The following is a 22,683-nucleotide window of genomic DNA, read 5'->3' on the forward strand; positions in this document are numbered from 1 at the left end:
TCCACAACTACATCTGAAGTCCACCCCTCCCACTGCTTATACACCCCAAAATACATTCTGCTGCTGCTTCTCCTGAGTATGAGGATACCACATGTGTGAGACTTTTTAGCAGTCTAGCCGTGTACAGGACCCTGAAAACCAATCACTGTCTTCAGGCTTTCTAAGGGCGTTAATTGTTGATTTCACTCCTCACTACCTATCACAGCTTTTGGAGGCCATGAAATGCCAAGATAGCACAACCCCCCCCCCCATGACCCCTTTTCAGAAAGTTGACACCCCAAGGTATTTGCTAAGAGGCATGGTGAGTATTTTGCAGCTTTGTTTTTCATTTGTTTTGGAAAATTAAGCCGGAAAAATATTTTTTTTTTCCTTTTTATTAAATTTCAAAACTTTGTGACAAAAAACAAGATTTGCAAAATACTCCACATGCCTCTCAGCAAATAGCTTGGAGTTTTTACTTTCCAAAAAGGGGTCATTTGAGGGGATTTTGTGCTATCTTGGCATTTCATGGCCTCCTAAACTGTGATCGGTAGTGAGGAGGGAAATCAACAATTTATGCCCTTAGAAAGCCTGAAGGCGGTGATTGGTTTTCAGGGTCCTGTACGCGGCTAGACTGCCAAAATGTCTCAGACATGGGGTATCCCCATACTCAGGAGAAGCAGCAGAATGTATTTTGGTGTGTAATTTCACACATATCCATGGCATGTGTGAGCAATATAGCACTTAAATGACAACTTTGTGTAAAAAAAAAAAAAAAGAGAATTTTGTAATTTTCCCGAAACTTGTGGCAAAATATAAAATATTCCATGGACTCAACATGCCTCCCAGCAAATAGCTTGGAGTGTCTTCTTTCCATTAAGGGGTCATTTGGGGCGAGGGGGGGGGGTTGTGCTACCTTGGCATTTCATGGCCTCCAAAACTGTGATAGGTAGTGAGGAGTGAAATCAACAATTTACGCCCTTAGAAAGCCTGAAGGCGGTGATTGGTTTTCGGGGCTAGACTACCAAAAAGTCTCACACATGTGACCTGTACTCAGGAGAAGCAGCAGAATGTATTTTAGGGTGTCATTTCACATATACCCATGATATATGTAAAAAATATATAATTTAAACGACAACTTTGTGTAAAAAAAAATTATAATAATAATTTTAATTTGTCATTTTCACAAAACTTGTGTCAAAATATAAAATATTCCATGGATTCAACATCCCCTCAGCAAATAGGTTGGGGTGTCTACTTTCCAAAATTAGGTAATATACCTGTGGATGTTAATTTGTTACTTTATTTGGTGTGAATCCTGTTACTCTGCAGGTCTCTCCTATTTGAGATTCAGTCGGGTTCCGACTATAGTACATGTTTTTCAGCACTATTTATTGTACAATGAACTCATTATTCTTAGGTACTTTGTGATCACTATTTTATGGTTTTGTACCCAATAAACTCTTTTTGACTTTTATACTCTGTTTCCTGCTTTAGAAGTCCCATGGTGGAGTTCCTCTCTTGGTTTCTACACTATGCACATGTGGCTCTCTGGAACAACTTACACCATATTCAAATTTTAAAAGTTGTGCCTTGCAACTAATTCAGCATAGGACACTCTTCACTGCTTACGGTGTTCATGTCATTATCTTGTGAGTGTGTGAGTTACTTATTTATGTAATGCAGTTGCTACTATACAAATATCAGCCACTATCCTAAATGATTATGAAGCTAAGCTGCAGAAAGAAAAATGTTATAGCAATCCAGGTGTCAGAAAAATTTCTCCATGCTCCTTGGTGCTATTCTATTATGCTGTAATTGTGTTTCATCCCTCCTGTTTTTTCCACTTTTCTTACATCAGTTTTCTGTTCTTTTTTGCTGCCCCTCCTGCATTTGCTAATGTATCTATATTTTACTTACATATTTATATTTTCTGTCAATCATAGTTCCCCTTTTAAACAGATTGAATGCTTGCCTGTCTTCTATTCCATTGTAGTCTAAAAAACACAATTTTATCACACGAAAGGATGCCAAGATTTACACTCTCATTTAAATAACACCACATACTATTAGTCCTTTTTTTTTTTTTTTTTTCGGATAACCACATTATTTACTGTTCTCTTTCAATGAACGTGCTGGGATTGGTATATGGTACTGTCAAGACTGGCTAAATTCACCCAAGGCGCCTTGGAACACTGCTTCCAGGTATGTGGTTTGGCTGGCATTTTGGCACATGTGTTGTGGGACTGTCCGTGGATGAAAAGATTCTGGATGTACCAATTGATCTACATGTTTTTGGATACTAGTATCCATAAAATTTGGTATGAAGCATTATTCAATTTGAAATCTGATCGATGCACTGCAAACTGATATCCATTATTTTCACAGCCGCCACGCAAACTTTTGCTAGAATATGGAAAACAGGGGTTCCAACTATAGCACAGGTTAATACTAAGATGACATAGTACTTCATTAATGAAAAACTGCCTACTATCCTGCAAGACAAAGTCAAGAAATTTAAAATAATTTGGAACCCCTTGATCTCCAATTATTGGGGGGAGGACCCAAATGACCCATTGTGGTCGCTTTAACAGACATTGATCTACCATCAGGGGTTTGCCCTAGAGTGTGGGATCTTCCCAAGCCCTTTTCCGACCCCATCCCTTATTCCCCCCTTTCCCAACCTCTCCCCCCACTTTTTTTTCTTTTTCTACTTTCTACCTTCTCTTCTTCTCCTTTATCTCAATAGATCTTTTTCTCTTCTACCAAGTCTTCCATTTCACGTTACATTTCACAGGGTCCATTAATCAACATCAGTATTTTTCCACCCCTCCCTTTGAAAGGTGCTGGGAGCTTTGAAGTAGATAGTGCCCCTCTCTATACCCACAAACTCTTCGGGGGGATTAGTTCCACTCATGATGTGTGCCGTTCTTGATAAGGAACACACATCCTCGCTCTGCACCAGTCAGGGTTAAATAAAACTCTTGTAGCCCTCTGTACAGATTGCTTATCTTTGATGTAAAATCATGAACAATCTCTGCATTGTGAGTTATACTGTATATAAGCCATTGTGAACTGTTCTATTTCCTTGTTCACTGTATGACTACTTTTCTAAAAACCTTAATAAAAACTATTGAAACAGAAAATAATGTGATTATAGAGTTTCCTCACCAGCTACAAGAATTTGTAGAGCATTAATAAAAATGTTGTGTACTACTTGGTCCTTTCACGTCTTAGTTTTAGCAATTCTTTTTCAAGCTTTTTCCTATGGCTTGATTCCAGGCAAACATAAAAAAACAATACATCATGCATAATAAATTATGTTTTGCTTTAAAAATAATCAAATGTGTTTTACATACAACTAGCTCGAAGCTGAACTCCAACCTCCAGCTGACATCTTTGGGTTTAAATAAGGTATATAATTAAGATGGAAGGGACCTCTTTGTAATTTTTTTTTTTTTAGCATTTTGATGCGGGGGTAGGGAGGAACAGACAAAAGTAAAATATTAGCAGATTAAACTTCAGCTTTAGGTACCCGAATCTGACTTGATATCTGCTTCCGCTCACCCCTTACACAAGAGAACTCAGACTGGTGGAGGGAGAAAAAGCACTACCAATCAATCAGGCTATGCTGCATGCACATCTGATAACAAGGAACATATTTATAGGAGTGGAGTAAGAAGAGTGGATGACTTATCAGTTTTTGGCATTCCTACATTCTCCAATCAGCAGACTGGGGGTAAGGAAGTGACTCCATGAAATTCCTTAACTCAAACAGAGAAGGTATACATGTCACAAAAACAGCTGGACAGAATTAAAAACTATTTTGCACATAAGACAGTTCACATAAGTGTATTTCAATTGTGTTTTTTGTTTTTTGCCTAATGTAGCAATAGGTAAGAACATCGATAATTGAGATAATAAACTCTATATGTAGGTATGTATGACAGTGCCTGGCAGCCAAGGCCAATGGATGATTAAAAATCAGATGTCTCCTTGGCTTTGGTATTTGGCAAAAATAAATCGTCATCAGAGTGCATGATTAACCCAGACTGCAGTGAACACCATTAGGCTACGTTCACCCTGGCATTAAAAGCTGGCGTTTGAGGGACGTTAACGCCCCTTAAATGCCTATGCAAATGATACAATGGACAGCACACAGTGCTGTTCACATTATCGAAACATGAAGAATTAGCATTGTGTCAAAATTGAAGCCTTATGTAGAGTGTCAGAAGGCGTTTTAAGCCTTTCATCGCCTTCCATTCAAGTCTATTGTAAAGCGCCGCAACCGCACGCATACGGTTGCAGCACCTTAGTACAGTGTGAATTTTAGCTGGTTGTTAAGGAGCGGGCCGGGAAGCCAGCTGCGGCGTCCTTAACAACAGAGAGGTCATCAGCTGCCAGCCAATAACCAAGTTATGTTTGTTATAGTGGGCTACTAAACTTTCAACAATATGACTGCCCATTGCAACATTTATCATAATAATCCTTTTTTGTGTTTAAACTTCAGAGTGTTATTTTTAATTAAAAAAAAAGTATTGCCAATATTTAAAGTGCAGTAGTACTTCAATTATTGTAGGCAGAACAGTGAAAATTGATTACAGATTACCGACCTTCTTTTAGTGATTTTTTTGCCTTATTAAGTACAAACCCAAATCCAAAAAAGTTGGGACACTGTACAAATTGTGAATAAAAGCAGAATGCAATGATGTGGAAGTTTCAAATTTCAATATTTCATTCAGAACACAACATAGATGACACTTTAAATGTTTAAACTGAGAAAATGTATAATTTTAAGGGAACAATAAGTTGATTTTAAATTTCATGGCATCTAAACATCTCAAAAAAGTTGGGACAAGGCCATGTTTACCACTGTGTGGCATCCCCTCTTCTTTTTATAACAGTCTGCAAATGTCTGGGGACTGAGGAGACAAGTTGCTCAGGTTTAGGAATAGGAATTTTGTCCCATTCTTGTCTAATACAGGCTTCTAGTTGCTCAACTGTCTTAGGTCTTCTTTGTTGCATATTCCTCTTTATGATGCGCCTCTTTATTCCTCTTTATGATTCTATGGGTGAAAGATCTGGACTGCAGGCTGGCAATTTCAGTACACGGATCCTTCTTCTACGCAGCCATGATGTTGTAATTGATGCAGTATGGGGTCTGGCATTGTCATGTTGGAAAATGCAAGGTCTTCCCTGAAAGAGACGACGTCTGGATGGGAGCATATGTTGTTCTAGAACTTGGATATACCTTTCAGCATTGATGGTGCCTTTCCAGATGTGTAAGCTGCCCATGCCACACGCACTCATGCAACCCCATACTATCAGAGATGCAGGCTTCTGAACTGAGCGCTGATAACAACTTGGGTTGTCCTTGTCCTCTTTAGTCCGGATGACATGGCATCCCAGTTTTCCAAAAAGAACTTCAAATTTTGATCTGACCACAGAACAGTTTCCCACTTTGTAACGGTCCATTTTAAATGAGCCTTGGCCCAGCGAAAACGCCTGCACTTCTGGATCATGTTTAGATATGGCTTCTTTTTTGGCCTATCGAGTTTTAGTTGGCAATGGCGAATGGCACGGTGGATTGTGTTCACCAACAATGTTTTCTGGAAGTATTCCTGAGCCCATGTTGTGATTTCCATTACAGTAGCATTCCTGTATGTGATGCAGTGCCGTCTAAGGGCCCGAAGATCACGGGCATCCAGTATGGTTTTCCGGCCTTGACCCTTACGCACAGAGATTGTTCCAGATTCTCTGAATCTTTGGATGATATTATGCACTGTAGATGATGATAACTTCAAACTCTTTGCAATTTTTCTCTGAGAAACTCCTTTCTGATATTGCTCCACTATTTTTCGCCGCAGCATCGGGGGAATTGGTGATCCTCTGCCCATCTTGACTTCTGAGAGACACTGCCACTCTGAGAGGTTCTTTTTATACCCAATCATGTTGCCAATTGACCCAATGAGTTGCAAATTGGTCCTCTAGCTGTTCCTTATATGTACATTTACCTTTTCTGGCCTCTTATTGCTATCTGTCCCAGCTTTTTTGGAATGTGTAGCTCTCATGAAATCCAAAATGAGCCAATATTTGGCATGACATTTCAAAATCTCTTACTTTCAGCATTTGATATGTTATCTATATTATATTGTGAATAAAATATAAGTTTAGGAGATTTATAAATTAGTCCAATCCTTTTTTACTCACAATTTGTACAGTGTCCCAACTTTTTTGGAATCGGGTTGTAGACCAAAAAGCATTTTGATGGATTTTAATCAAAATGCTATAAAGGATAGGCCATTTCTGTATTTCATCCGAGAGTTAAGTAAGCTAAAGAGTTGTGGCAGCACTCCAAAATGCAAACAATTATTATGTGATATTTGAATGATTTTTTCTATAGTCATTAACCATGATGATTAGATGTGCAATTTATGTAACTTATTTTTCACAGACCTTCCAGCAATTCTGTCGGCCACCACTCTTTCTTTGTTTGGAAAAAAAAAACTATCCCATCTAATGGTTAACCTAATATACAGTATCAGAATAATTGAACTATTGTATATGAAAAAATAATCAAAGCAGCATCTTGTTGGTTTTTTTTTTTTGTTTTGTTTTTATGTTTTTTAAGAAATGTCTATAATACAGGTTATACTGCAAACATGTCAGCCATGCATGGAAGACACAAAGGGATACCTGAAAATGGTGGTGAAAAGGTATAAGCTTGTACAGCAAGATGAGAAACGAGACAGCAATAGATTGTTTTGACAGTTTAAAAAGAATTGCACATTTTTATACAGAGGTAACATTGTTTCTCTTGGTGGGGTCTAGAATGTATCTTTCATTTTGTTTCATAGTTATTTAACAGTGATGGTTTCCATGTCACATGCCACCAACAAGTGTTATTTGAAACGATCCACTTCTTGTAAACTCTTCTACTTTCTCTGGTGTAAGAAAAATAAAGCAGTAGAATAATCCAGTTGTGACTACACATAGTCTCAGGCAGAAAAGAAGAATAGAAGGCCACATGTATGGCGAGTTGTTAATATTCGTGACCTCATTTAGGTAAAGCTCCTGCGCACTTCCCTTTTTATTATTGTTCATCTCCAAGTGTAGGTAAGCCTGAAAGACATACAACTTACTAATAAATTGCCAGAAAAAACAGTTATCATCTAAATAACAATAGAAAACGCCCATATTTAGGCAAAACCAGATTTTTTCTTTATTTCTTTATTTGTAAAATCTGTTACTTTGTAAAATCTTGGAGTACAGTACAGAGTCTCAGACAACTGGGTTATTTGATCACGCCTTAAGGTAATTGGACACTGGTAAAGCAGAGCTGGCAGGACCTCCACATAACCCCTCCTACTTCCAGCAATCCCCAGCAAGAATTTAAAGGATACACAGACAGAGGGGAGGATCTTGTGTACTATATGCCATGAAAAAGATTTTTTTAGGTAAGTCAAAAATCCTGAGATGGCTGGGACAAGTAATAAAAAAACCAAGGGGTAAGGAACACAGCAAACAAACTCCAACAGGTCCACGGAACAGAATGGTCAAAGACTCCTTTTAGAACAATAGCCTGTAGCACCTTATGGCTGAATCTGGTGTAAGCAGATGGCCGGAGAATTCAAATGGTAAAAGTTTGAACAGAGGACTGAGAGGCATAGGCAGTCATGAAAATCTGTGAAACAAATGGCTGATGCTGAAAAGCTTAAGAGGCACCTGTGTGAAGTGGAGTGTTCCTTAACAGGAAAGGGTTGAACAATGACTTGCTAAATCCACTGTGCCATGATGGAGCAAAATCCAATTGTCCGTACTGGAGAGGTAAGCTCACACAGTAAAGACCATGCCCAAACAGTGAAGAGAACCTCCTTGGGACATTCCGGAGCCAGACAAAGGGCAGCAGGATAGATGTCTGGTTAAACAAGAATAAAGAGATCACCCTAAGAAAAAAGGTCTTAGGTCTCAGGTTGCTCCTTAAGGGTACTCAAGGATAAACGCTTATCCAGACCCCACTGTAATAAGGTCAGAATTTGTCCCAACTTCTTTTGTTTACACCAAGTAAAATAGGCTTTCCAGGTGCAACATTAGCCAATGCGAGAAGTCAACTTCCTAGCACAGAGGAGCATAGAAATGACCGAATCCAACAAGCCACGGACCCTCAAGATCTGGGCTTCAACAGCAAAGTAATTTAAGCTAGTGGCCAAGAAACAGTATGGAGGACCAGTCTTGTCACAGAAGGTCCGGGAAGTCCAAAAGCAGCAGCACGGTGTCTATCAGGAGTCAAATTACATCTAAGTATCACGCTTACTTGAGCCAATTTGGTGCCATGAGGATCACTGGAAAGCCCTTACCTAGAAAATATCTTTATGCAAAGAAAGGCATAGATAAGGGAGAACCAGAGTCACCAGAGTTTCTGCAGTGAAGGCTTGAGGGTCCCTGGACCTGAAAACAAATCTATCCAGTTTGGTGTTGAAACAGGATGTTAGGAGGCCAATGTCCACTTATCCCACCTGTGACAGAGGTCTTGCAACACCCTGGGGTGAAGAGACCACTCTCCCGACACCAGCCCTTTTCAGTTTAGGTATTGATTCATGAATGTGCACGCCAGTCAGGGATGGAAGATGCTGTGTTGCCTACGTCAGAATCAGATCTGCCTCAGTTTAAGCTGCGCAACTTCTGGTGCATTGTTGGTGGTTGACGAAGGCAGTGCTAAGTCTGACTTTACCCTCATTGGGAGACCCTAAAGCTTAGGAGCCTGACATTAAAGGGATAGCTGAATGGCAGTTCATTTCAGAATGCAGATGGGATGTTCAGTTTTGCTTTCCTGCTAGGTTTCTTGGAGTGAAATGGAAATAATAACCGTGCTAATGGAAAATTAAAATAAATAAGCTGCAACTTCAAGTGTGACCACACCCCAGTGAAACAAATTATAAATCAAGTCGCGCTAAAGCAATGAAAAATGGAACAACTAAAGTCCATATAAAGTCCATAAAAAAAGGTGCAATCCGTGATTCTCAAACCAGGCTCCTCATGGATATATGCCTACCAGAAAGGTAAAATTTTAATGCAGGTTCACTGTGATTTTCAGTGGTTAACACAGAAAAAGTGCTCAAAAATAGTGGAAATGGTGTAACCACCACCAATTTTACTGCTTACAAAACAAAAAATATTTTAAAAAATGTGTAAAAATTAGGCGTGCACTAAAAATTAATAAAGGAATGTGAATCCCATATAGAAAGGCACCTTAAGGTACTCCTTACCAAAGTAAATCAAGGCAATCACATATAACACCCAAATGACAGTGCTATCCTTCACCAGGTGAACTCGCCTCTTACCAAACAAAGGTAATAAAAACGCCTGCAGGTAGATCAAACTCCAAAGATGGGAACAATTGTGTCCAATACTTTTTGTTAAGGAAGGTTCCGACCCAGATTTCTCCAAGAAATGACCCCAAGCTTTTGTTGCTCTGAATAAAAAGATGATTGTTTGTCTGTGTCCGTGCACAAGAGAATCTGAATAGGAGTGACTTTCATTTTCAATCAGCTGGGTATCAGCAAGGTTTCTTGGACCATCAAGATCCTGAGGACTGCACCCCAGTGAGACAGGCTGACATCTGTTTGCAAGTTTCTTCCAGGTCAGAGGCAGGAACAACTTCCCTAATTCCAGTGCCAGGTTGGAGATCATGACAGAAACAATTTGGCACTGGGTGACTGGGTGACAAACCCAGTCCAGAGACGGGTTTGTTTTATTCTGTGTCTTCAGAATGCTGAGTTGTAGCAGTCTGGAGTGAAAAATGGGCAACATACATGGCCTTATAAGAGGCTACCATCAGCCCTAGTACGCTCATGCAAAAGGAAACAGAGGGACAACTTCTGGACTGAAGAGTTCACATCTAAAAGCAGAGGAACTAGATCTTATCTAGAGGAAGATCCAAGCCTAGTTTGTGTAAAAAAAACAGTCCAGGTATTCCAGGTAGTGAGTGGAATCCAACACAAATTTCTGAAATGTGAGGATCCAACCAAAGTTCTGCAACCCTCATACCACCCACTGCCCACTGGAAGCAAGAGCATGGACAGAATGATCCTAAAGCAGCAGATTGTCTAGATAGCCCACAAAGCCCTGTAAGTGAAACCAAGCCAGGATAGGGGAAAGCATTTCTGTGAAGACCCAAAAAGCTGGTGACAGGCCAAAGGGAAAAGTTGCTCGCCCACTGCAAAAAGCAAAAATCTCTGGTGTGGGGAAAAGATGGGGAAATGCAAATAGGAATCCTGAATGTCAATGAAAGCTAGGAGATTCCTCTGTAGAAAGGAAGCAATGACTGACCTGGCTGTTTTTATGCAAAGCTTCTGAACATGAAGGAAGAAACTCAGGGATTTTTGGGCCCAGGATGGGAATGTAGCCCTTGGTATTCGGAACTATAAACAGGTTGCAGTACAAACCCTGGAAAGTGCTCCTCCTTAGGAACTGGAATAATGACTCCTAAGGTAGGTAGCTGTTGCAGCGCAATTGGCAGATTTCCCAGCCTTTACAGGGAAGAAAACTGACTGGATGGCAAAAAACAGGGTGGAGGAAGAGAACGAACTCCAGCTTGTTCCACTAGAAGATGACTTTCTGAGCCTAAAGACCCAGGATGTCCCAGACCCAGAAAGCTGCAAAGGCTGATAGATGTCCCCCTGCATGAAGAAGTTGGGGCAACCTGCCACTGTTAGGGTGGCTTGGAGCTGGACTTAGCTGGCTTTAAAGTCTAGTGTTTGTGACAAGACTGGGTGCCAGAGACTGGACCAGAGACAGGACTTGGAAGCAAAGATCTGGGAGGGATGAAAGGAATCCTTCCCAAATATGAAGAATATGACCTCCTAATGAAAGAATCTAGCAGCTCACTCTGTAGAGAATTTCCCCTGTAAAGGACATTTGCTCCAAGTATAACATCTGTCTCCCACGCTGTCTACACAATACCACGAGGCACCTGGAAGAATTTACCAAATGCCACAGGACAGAAGAATCTGTCAGAATCTAACCCAGTTCCCAGGCTATGCACTTAGACCAGACTGCAAGTGTCTGCCACAGATTCTAAAGAGGACACTGCCACCTCTTTTTTCCCTTCTTTCCTCTTCCTCTTTCTCCTGTAGCAAGACATTAGCCAGGACAGAGTCTAAGACTGGGAAAATGAGTGGTGAAATAACAGCTACATTATTAAACACTCTGTGACAGGCGGAAACAGGATCTATAAATAGAGGATGGGTGGATGATTGAAAGGTCCATCGCCTCCAATTATAGATCATGTTTCACGTGTAGCAACAGCTTCTCTGAATGGAGGAGTTGGGCTGAAAAGCTTGGCATAGTTTAGCACTCTTGTTGAGAGCTTGACAGCTCCTCAGTTCTATAACGCCTGCTACACCAGAAGATTATTGTGGCAGAGGTGGGGAGTCATCAGAGGACAGAATATTTCTACTGAACTAGAAGATAGGGGATAGATCACAATAAGGCCTCTTGTACACAATACTCCTGTATGAGCATCTCCTTTTGGCCTCTTGCACACAATACTCCTGTTTGAGCATCTACTTTTTCCAGACCTTTTTTTTTTTTGTATGTATTTGCGAGTATTTACGAGTATTGGTGCGTATTTGCGTGCATTGAGGCTTAAATTACTGACCAAAAATGCAGATTTTTCTATTTTGTTCTTACTGAAGAATGCACAGCGCTTGTTTACACGCCTGTGTGCACAGGCACATTACAATTAATGGGCTGTATTTTAGCTCAGAAAAAAAAGCTGTACTGAGCTGTTTCAAGCTGCTCAAACAGGAGTATCGTGTGCAAGAGGCCTTTATGTAAGTAATGTCCCTTGTGCCTATTTTGTATTTTTTTAAGTAAACAGAGACTTTAAAATAGGTTTTCCTCCTTTTTCTACTTCCAATCCAGTGTTTTGTACTGGTTCTAATAAATAATGGGCACACCCTTCATCATAGGTGAACTTAATCACTGTTGCAGTGCTAAGGAACTAAAACTGGAAAAAAAAAAAAAAAAACCTTTTGGCCAGAGTGGAACTTTAGGAACTACAAATTTATCTTATCAGTAGGGATGATCGAACTTTTGAAAAGTTTGGTTCGACCAGAACACCCGAACTTCCCAAAAGTTCGGCCCGGATTTCAGAACCCCATTGAAATCAATGGGACCCAAACTTCGGTAATCAAAAAACACCATATTGAAGCCCTAAAACCCAATAAATGCCCCTAAAAAGTGCCTAGGGTTCTGGGTCATGCCCCAGGGACTATTAATCACACAAAAAAAAGTTCTTAAAAATTGTCATTTTTAATAGAGAGCCAATTATTGAAAGAATTATTGAAAAAAAAATGAGATTTCTTTGGATTTAGTGTCTGTGGGGTCTAAAAAGTGTACCTGTGAAGTTTCATCTCTGTAGCATGTCCAGAACCAGAAAAAAAAGGTTGTTTGTATTAGAATTAATATTGAACAGGGATATGGCTCCGCTATTTTCACACCTTGCCGGTTTTGTAGCAAGCGTTTTTTTGGGCATTTTTTCGGGGTTATTGGAGGCAGGCATAACATCAGAACTTCTGTGTAGGGGTATATATATACACACACACACTTATATGTATATATACACATACACATATATAGGTGTGAAAGTAGCAGAACACTATACTTGCGCTAATGAAATAATTAACACCAATATGTCTCCGCTCCTATCACACCTATATATGTGTATGTGTAAAATACATATAAGTGTGTGTGTATATATACCCCTATACAGAAGTTCAGATGTTTTGCCTGCCTCCAAAGACCCCCAAAAAAATGCCCAAAAAAAACCCCTGCAATAACACACCTGGGCGTTTTTTTTGGCTCAGGCGGTTTTTTTGGGCATTTTTTTGGGGTCTTTGGAGGCATGCAAAACATCTGAACTTCTGTATAGGGGTATATATACACACACATGTATGTATATATACACCTACACACATATAGGTGTGAAAGTAGCAGAACACTATACTTGCGCTAATGAAATAATTAACACCAATATGTCTCCGCTCCTATCACACCTATATATGTGTATGTGTAAAATACATATAAGTGTGTGTGTATATATACCCCTATACAAAAGTTCAGATGTTTTGCCTGCCTCCAAAGACCCCCAAAAAATGCCCAAAAAAAACCCCTGCAATAACACACCTGGGCGGTTTTTTTTTGTTGGCGCAGGCGTTTTTTTGGGCGTTTTTTGGGGTCTTTGGAGGCATGCAAAACATCTGAACTTCTGTATAGGGGTATATATACACACACATGTATGTATATATACACCTACACATATATAGGTGTGAAAGTAGCAGAACACTATACTTGCGCTAATGAAATAATTAACACCAATATGTCTCCGCTCCTATCACACCTATATATGTGTATGTGTAAAATACATATAAGTGTGTGTGTGTATATAAACCCCTATACAGAAGTTCAGATGTTTTGCCTGCCTCCAAAGATCCCAAAGAAATGCCCAAAAAAAAACCCTGCAATAACACACTTGTGCGGTTTTTTTTTTGGCGCAGGCGTTTTTTTGGGGTCTTTGGAGGCATGCAAAACATCTGAACTTCTGTATAAGGGTATATATACACACACACTTATATGTATATATACACATACACATATATAGGTGTTATAGGAGCGGAGACCTATGCCTGTTAATTATTTCATTAGCGCAAGCATAGTGTTCTGCTACTTTCACACCTATGTATGTGTAGGTGTATATATACATACATGTGTGTGTATATATACCCCTATACAGAAGTTCAGATGTCATGCCTGCCTCCAAAGACCCCAAAAAATGGCCAAAAAAAAAAGCCTGCAATAACACACCTGCGCGTTTTTTTTTTTTGGCGCAGGCATTTTTTTGGGCATTTTTTTGGGGGTCTTTGGAGGCAGGCAAAACATCTGAACTTCTGTATAGGGGTATATATACACACACACTTATATGTATATATACACATACACATATATAGGTGTGATATGAGCGGAGACATATGCCTGTTAATTATTTAATTAGCGCAAGTATAGTGTTCTGCTACTTTCACACCTATGTATGTGTAGGTGTATATATACATACATGTGTGTGTATATATACCCCTATACAGAAGTTCAGATGTCATGCCTGACTCCAAACATGTCCTCAAAAAAGCCCTATGAACGCCTGCAGCAAAAAGCAGGCTGACCAGCGAGAAGCCATATCGCTTTTCTATAAGTGACCTAAGAGAAACGATCTTTTCTCTATAGCGGTCACCCTGGCATGGAAGGGTTTTGTCACCCTGCCATAGCAGTCAGAGTCAGTTAACCCTACAACGGTCACCCTGGCACTTAACACTTTCCCTACAGAAACTAGATTATTAAAGCTAACTAAAGTGGAAAATAGCACCCTAACTACACTAGATATCCCTTTCCTCACATTAAAAATTGCTAAATAACACTTTGAAGCAGAAGTAACAGAACTGCTTCCACTCTCTTCCATGTCCCTGTATTACAATGCTAGGAATTTGGCGGGGCTATCTTATATACTGGGGGGCGTATTTACTAATGATTGGCCTCTGGACCCCCTAGTCACTCCAATCACATTCCTAGCATTCTCCTGCCCCCTCAATTGGCTTTTACTGATGGTTCTGGTCCAATCACGGGCTTTTAAAGCCCATTTCCTATCCCATTGCATTTTGGTCGGTTCTGGTTGCCGAATTCTGAACTTTTTCAGCAAAAAGTTCGGAATTCGGCCGAATTTCGAACAGCCAATGTTCGGGTCGAACCGATGGTCGACCCGAACCGTTCGATCATCCCTACTTATCAGGCACCGATAGTATCCGTTCCATTATATAAAATGCCATGCCAATTACTCAATTTCTCTGCACCAAAAACAACTGTTTCCTATATTTGGGTAAAGGTAGTTTATTATATCTTTTTTGCTGTTAGTAACATTTTAATATAAATGGATGCTATAATCTACCCCGCTATTATGTGTGACTTCTGTTTTCAGATTTTTTTTTTTTTTTGCTATGCTATTTTACCTAGGATGTTGTTCTCCGTGCTATCACCTCCCGTAAGTGCAGTTCGCTCTCAGCTGCCACAATCGGTTGTTGGTTATGTAAGTGGTAGGAAATTAAATGACTGATACTCTCAAAGAGCACATCTTTGGTCCGGACCTGCAAAAAGTCAGAAAATGTGTAAATTTCCAGTTCTTGACAAGTATTTTTGTGGGTTGTTAGGTTTCTCAGAGCTTTTAAGTATATATGTTTGCCAACATCCCTAGAGTTTATGTGGGGAGTTTCTGGTGCCTCAGACCAGGGGTAAGTGGGACTTTTTAGGCAAAGATTTAAATAAATTGTATATAGATAAAACAAATTTATTTATACAATTTGCTAGAACAATAGCCCTACACACACATGTGTATTGTTCTAGCAAATTGTATGAATACATTTTTTTATCTATATACAATTTATCTAAATCTTTGACTAAAAAATCCCACTTACTCCTGGTCTGAGGCACCAGAAACTCCCCACAGTTCTTGACAAGTGTGACAAAGTTCCAAGTACAAAAAAAAGTTACAATACATTGTAATTTTGTACTACACTATTAATGACCAAAAAACAATTTTTGGGGGAGATTTTTCAGCTCCCATGTCAGGATCAGGTGGAAGAGTGAGGTAGTACTGTAGTCTTTTTACCGCCACTCTTGTCACTCTCCTGTCAATCAAAAAAGTTTAATCAATCATAGTATTGCCAAGTACAATTGACAATAAAAGCAGATGGTCCGTTTTTATCCAGAAAAAAATGTGTACTGTGTGGTTGAATTACTAAATGTAAATATGTTTTTCATTTTGCAAGGGAGATTTCAATTATCTTAGTGAATGTAGTGAAAGTTTATTTTTCAAAGAATACCCAATGACATGCAAAGAAAAATACAGTATTTTGCTTGCACGTGATTGAAAGATGGATGTCAACCAATCAAACTCCATTTAAAAGTCATACAGTCAGGGCATAAGCTAAATGTCCAGTTTGGTTTATGTTTACATTGAAGTATTTACATATTCTGAGCAACCAGTGAAGATACTTTAAAATAAGCCTCATTCACATCTGTAGCTAGAGGCATTGTGGAGAAAATTATCTTTAAATCATAACTGAAGCACTTAAAACGTTAGCTTTTTTCCTATTACTGTGTACTGCACCACAATCTTGGCAGTTTGCCAGCCTTTAATGTAATCAAATTATAGGCTGACAGTCTTTGTTTTGATCTTTGTAGATTTTGAGAAGATTATGTAAAGAAATGTCCATAGTCTCGGCACAGCTGCACTTTAGGCAATATTTCTTAAGTAATGTTAACCTTAATAGCCAGGTAGATTCCATCTTGTAAAGGTCTGATTTCAGAGAGTGTAGAGTAGTTGCTATGGGTTACTGCACTTAAAAATTACTAATATGCATAAGAACCCTTTAATTTACTGAGGCAGACAAGTTAATGCATGCAACAGAAAATAGTAACAAAAAAACAAAAAATAAATAAATAAAAAAATAATACCTGGATAATAACAAATAATCAATGATTGTTCACAGCGGTAGTCACGTTTCCCTAAAATATCAGTTTTTAAAGAACTAACCCTTTAAAAATCACAGTATTGGTTTGTCTTGACTGTGGAATTGTGTCAGTCTACCAAATGATGCAGGCACCTTCCATCGCAAGACGTTAAGGCACCAATATAAAACCAATAAACGCAGTGAGTGAGGTTCCTTTTGCTATACATGTTTTCAATACACTAAAACACCGCAGTGACCAGTCAGTGTTGGACATCACAAAATGATAGACTTACCAAAGTATATGAATAGCATCAAACTGTTTCAGATGTTAGCAGTTTGATTAACCTCTTGGCGCTGACAGTACCCATATATGCGGCCTCTCGGTGCATAGGCCCTAATACTGAGCGGCCGCATATATGCAGCTGTGTGTAAACAACTTACCGTGCACACTCCCAGCACGGTCGCCGCTTGGGATCAGTAGGCTCCCAATGCATACTTGCGATCGGAGCTTTCTAATCATGTGACCTCTGTGACAGCCCATCACAGTGGTCATATGATCTGAATTCCCGCCTCCACTTCCCGGCTTTTAGAACTCCTTAAGGACCAATAGGCAGTCAGCGCCAAGGTGTTAAAAGCAACCAAAAAGTATGACTCCAAGTCGCAGTTAGACACATTAAAGTCAATGGGGTTGATTTACTAAAGGCAAATAGACTGTGCACTTTGCAAAGTGCAGTTGCACTCAGCAAGTGCACAAGCTCCAGAGCTGAGTAAATAAGCAGAAGCTCTGCTGACTTGCATCATCCAATCATGTGCAAGAAAAAATGCTGTTTTTTTATTTTTCCTTGCAAGTGATTGGGTATTCTTTGCAAAGTGAAGCTTTACCTCATTTACTCAGCTCTGGAGCGACTGCACTTTGAAAAGTGCACAGTCTATTTGCCTTTAGTAAATCAACCCCATTGTATATTAAAAAGGCCTCATATCTCAATGATAATAGTAATATTTAACTTTACAAAGAGCCTAGAAGCTTGGGAATAGTAGTTCCAAAATATGTTCTAATCTCAATAAAGGTTCTTACCACTCCCTCTGGATCCACCAAAAGCAGATGTTTGGGCTGTCCATTGTGCATTCCTGTTAACACATATTGTCCCGGGTTGGTGATGCTGTCCCTCACTAGAAAGTCTCCATCTTTTTGAAGACGTTTCTCTGCTTCCCTTCTGCTCATTTTTCCCTGGTACCATGGCTCTCCTTTGAGTTGCTCTTCTGTGGGTGCAACAGGAGCTCTTCTGGTTGGTGGACTTGGCCATTGATCCACTTTATGAGACACTGAGAGGTTGGACTCATGGAGTTTCAAAGCATCCTCAAATGGTCCTAACACCAAGTAAAAATAGGTAATTGCATACTGTCTGCATACTTATCTACAGACCAAATATCCCTATTCACACAGTACAAACCTTGCTGACACTATCACACATCACTATATCACACTACACCGCATCTGCCCTTGTACAGTAGCCCTTGTTTACTGATGTGTTTTACCATGATATAGGAAAAGAAGGGTAAAGAAACAGTGTTTCTCATGAGTAACTTGTACATGTTTTGTTGTTTTTGTGATATGCCTACACTGTGTTTATTTATGTTGTGTATGCACTAAGAAATTTAACATGAATGCAGATGGAAAAGAAAGTTGCCTGGAGAAAATGGGAAATTGGGCAAAACATTTTAAACAGTTGAAATCATTTTTATTCTAAAATTTGTGTTCCAGTGTTGTGCTGTAAATTGTCCCTGTATACTATTCATTTGCTTTACAAAGGCACTGAATTCATTTTCTGACAACTGTACTCTTTATGTGTACAAGTGCTTTTTCTCCTTTGTGTTTCCTGAACAACTCCCTAGGTATATACTGTATACAATGAGATATGTGGCTAATGCCGATAATGAATAAAGTTAATTGCACATTAACTAAGGATGCAGCTACATTATAAGATTATTGGCTGTTGCATTCTGTTTGTTTCAAAAGTAACACACGCACAGCACTATCATTTTCTAGATGCATGTTACAGGCCATGAAGCTGTATAGAGGTGTAACATTCAGAGCTATCATCTCAGTGCCCATATTTATCATTTCTAGATGTAATAATGTTCAGTGGAGGAAGCATCATATGAATAGAGTATAATAATATGCTGGGGGCTTCATCCCAGTACATATAACAAACAAAAGCAAAAAGGCCTACCAGGATATCATATGAAAAAACAAGCAAAAAAACGTTGCTAAATGTATATTGTGTTCATAACAAAAGCCATTATTTTTCTCATTAAAAATGCAGAGGGAATTATCCCTGAACAATTATAAACATTAAAAGAACATGTTTGAAGATATAACAGTATGCGTCTTGATATAAGAATATCACATTGTTCTTTGGTCTACACGTTTCGCAGACAATGCCGCTTCCTCAGGACCTTTAGACATTGCTGTCAGAAAAGTTTCCTCTATAAGAATAAACAGAACATTACACAGTTTCGCCAAATGTATATCATATATAAAAAAAAACAATAGAAAATGAACATCAATTCAACCGTAATAATAAAAACATAAAAAAAAAATCAAAAACAAATGAACCATAACGGTCCATAACATTAGGGCATATTTACTGGGAACAAAATGCACAACACAAACAAACCTGTGTACAAGCATACATAATGCTTCTAAGGTCCTGACGAAGAGGTGGCCACAAAATACGTAGATCAAAGAGCAATGCAATAATTTTATCAAGATGCATACAAATATACAATCTTGAAGCATGTTATTTTGATGTTTTAAATTGTTTAATGATAGAAATAATGGCCTTTTTAATAAAAACAATATACCTTTAGCAACAATTGTTTGCTTGTTTTCTCATATGATCTCCTGGTAGGCCTAATTTAAGTCCCGAATGTTTTGGTTTTGCTTTTGCTTGACATATTCCTCATTTATTTTTTTCTCTCCCAATATGAACATTTTGATGCACTTTTTTATTGTGTAGTTTGTATTATTGGAATTACTATAACAGCACACACGTCACACATAAGACAATGGGCAGCATTGCATTCTTTAACCTTTCAATTTTTGTAATGATCACAGTCAGATATACACTACCTTACCAAATGTATTTGGATGCCTGCCTTTACATGCACATGAACTTTAATGGCATCTCAGTCTTGGTCTGTAGGGTTCAATATTGAGTTGGCCCACCCTTTGCAGCTATAACAGCTTCAAATTCTGTGAAGGCTGTCCACAAGGTTTAGGACTGTGTCTATGGGAAAGTTTGACTATTCTTCCAGAAGCACATTTGTGAAGTCAGGCACTGATTGGGACAAGAAGGCTTTGCATCGCAGTCTCCGCTCTAACTTATCCCAAAGGTGTTCTATCGGGTTGAGGTCAGGACTCTCCAACATCAGTGCCTGATTGGACATTTAACACAGTTTGTACATGTGACATAGGATTCCCAAAACATTATAGACTTTATAAAAAGAAAGAGCAGTAGCTGTATACCTTCAAGCTGTATACCCTTAACTTAGTGTTAAGCTGTTTCTCACAAGGAAAGGGTGAGGGGGAGGTGTCTCTAATCTGATTATCTTTGTTTATAAATTTAGTCTTAAGCTACTGAGCTTCATAAACAGTAGCATTTTGTTAGCAAACATATTCAGTAAGTATAGTAAAAATGAACTGAAGGCTCCACTTGCAGACACTATTCATGTACAACATTTCATATTTACCTAGATGAAAACAATAAAATCATTTTGGAATTTGGAATTTTTAGCCCTGACCATGATAAATAAGAAAAATATACAAAGTCATTATACATACCCTTAAAACATGCGGTGATCAACAGACAGCTTTTATTTTTAACCTACATTTTTACAGTTATTGGCTAATAATTTAAATTTCATAAGTTCACCTACTCATGTCAAACAGATCTTTCTTTGGACTGTCCTCTGGGATCATATAGGGCTCTTTGTCTACAATGAGTCCTTCGAAACTCTGTGTATTGACATACATGTGTTCCTCATAGTCTCGAAGTCCCGGGGCACGTCCATTTGACCCTTGCAAAACATCATTAGCTGTTCCTGATACAGAAAAGCAATGTAAATCAGTAAATAAGTAACCCCTGCACCACAAGTTTTTATATATAAAATACATTATTCCTTAAAGAAAACCCCATGCCCTGAACAAGGAAATTCCAACCGCTTTTCCAAAGATAAAAATTTAACATAAATGCCTTGAAGATACTGTATACTGTTAAATCTTTTTGCTCCGAACTTTATTACAGAACCATGTGGGTCTGATTTCCTCCAGGAGAGCAAGGGGTATGTGAGAGTTGTCAATCACTGCCCACACTCCCTATATTCCATAACTGAACATTTCTGCTCTTCAATGCTAATAGATAATGAATTGCTTGTAAATTAGGACTCTGTTGCTAGACCATTCATTTGAATAACAATCCACTATTAACTTAAAACTGCAGCTATGACTGAAGATCTGGAGGTGGTAGTAGTGAAGCACAAATGTCACTCCTTCACCATTTGCATGACTACTGTTACAAACTACAATTCCCATAATTCATTCAATGGGAATTGTATCTACAATTGGCATAGGTGGGGGGGCAATGGGCGTAAATGTGGGAATAATTAAGTGGGTGGGTCAAAGTGTAAAATAATGCTGGGTGGGACAGATCAGGAGTTTCCAGGCCTGTCAATCAAACCACGCTAAGCTAGTTGGCACTAGACAGGTCAAACCATGAATCTGAGACTCCTGGGCTCTCCAAATACAATGGGCAGTGGTATAATTACGTTGCTGCTCATTTATGAATGAAAATACACAGAGGATGTTACAACACTGGTAACCAGGGAAGGAGGGGGCATAGCAGCCACCAGTATTAAGAAGTGGAAATAACAACGAATGACCCCTTTTTATGATTTAAGTTGGGATTTATCTATGGCTAGGTGACTACATAGAAATACATTAAGATGTTGCTTTAGGTTGAGAAATTATCTCTCCGAATATGGGGAAAAATTATGCCCAGGTTTCAGCTTTACTGTTTTTATGCATTAAATAAATGGTAACCGCGCTAGATAATAATCAGAACAAACCACAAATGTGAAAAGCAGCAACTTAAAATGTGACAAACATCCAAAAAGCGTAATAATAAAAAAGCTGCGCTATAATGAAAGGACTAATTGAATACAAAGTCCTAAAAAAGTCCCATAATCAAATCATAATTTAGATAAGAAATTAAGTGAAGTGTAAAGTCCATATGTGTTCAAATGATATATGGCTCTTCTAGAAGGATTGATTCTAGATGTATATACTACTTACCTGTTTTTATGCATGTCATTTTATCTGTAAAAGTATCCAATTTGTTGACATCCAAAAACCCAGAGACTACTGCTGGAATGTGAGGTCAACAGCCCCAGCAGATTGTCACTCTAGTGTTTATTAAAATATGGGTTAAGACCCTAACTGAGTGGTCGAAGTGTTTGTAAAGGGTGACCACTCAACTGTCTAGCCCAGCAAGTACATAAAAGGTAATGTAAGTAGGTGTGGTGAATGGTGGAGGAGCTGGGCTAGCACAGAGAGTATTTAGACACTAATATAGAGAAGAGTGCTCTTAATTTTTTAATAGAGAAGAGTGCTATTTTGCACAAAAAGGGAGGGGGCTATTCCATGCGAATTAACTTTTCCTAGGGTAGTCAGATTTTCTAGCAAGTTCAGTCACTGCAAGCAAGTATTTAAGATAATTTTTAAGTGCTTTTACCTGCAACTTGATGACAAGGTATCTTTAAGTAAACACAAAGTCAGATCAGTTCAATGTGCTCCCTTGACAAGTACTATTTAAATTCTGAAGCCTGTCAGGGAGATTGCAGAAGACTATAAGAAGATCAAAAAATATCCAGCATTACAGATAAAAGGGAAAGTGGGTGATGTTAGCAGGCTACGCAAACAGACTTGAACTGAAGTTGCTCTGGCTGAGAAATTCCATAGTGAATAACTTCCTTTGTTCCTGCGCCGTTTGAAATCAGGGAGTGTTTGTTTGAGATGTACTTTTGTGCTTGTTAAATAAATGAAATTAGTTTGGCCGCAGGTTCACTTTTGGCTAGAGACCTATATTAT

The 22,683-nt window shown here is 38.8% G+C and overlaps 1 protein-coding gene across 2 annotated transcripts in view; it reads right to left on the reverse strand.

Annotated features, from left to right (window-relative positions):
• Positions 1–6,781: 6,781 nt before the first annotated feature.
• Positions 6,782–22,683, reverse strand: part of SHC2 (SHC adaptor protein 2) — a 48,245-nt gene continuing 32,343 nt past the window's right edge. For both annotated transcript variants that reach the window (XM_082262092.1, XM_082262093.1), the window contains exons 10-13: positions 20,475–20,639; positions 17,611–17,903; positions 15,036–15,170; positions 6,782–7,101 (exon numbers count right to left, since the gene is read on the reverse strand). In XM_082262092.1, the coding sequence (XP_082118218.1) occupies positions 15,036–15,170; positions 17,611–17,903; positions 20,475–20,639 (593 nt within the window). In that variant the 3' untranslated portion in view covers positions 6,782–7,101. The remainder of the gene's footprint in view (positions 7,102–15,035; positions 15,171–17,610; positions 17,904–20,474; positions 20,640–22,683) is intronic.

Source organism: Pelophylax lessonae, assembly GCF_965119305.1.
Source record: "Pelophylax lessonae genome assembly, chromosome: 1".
NCBI lineage: Eukaryota > Metazoa > Chordata > Amphibia > Anura > Ranidae > Pelophylax > Pelophylax lessonae.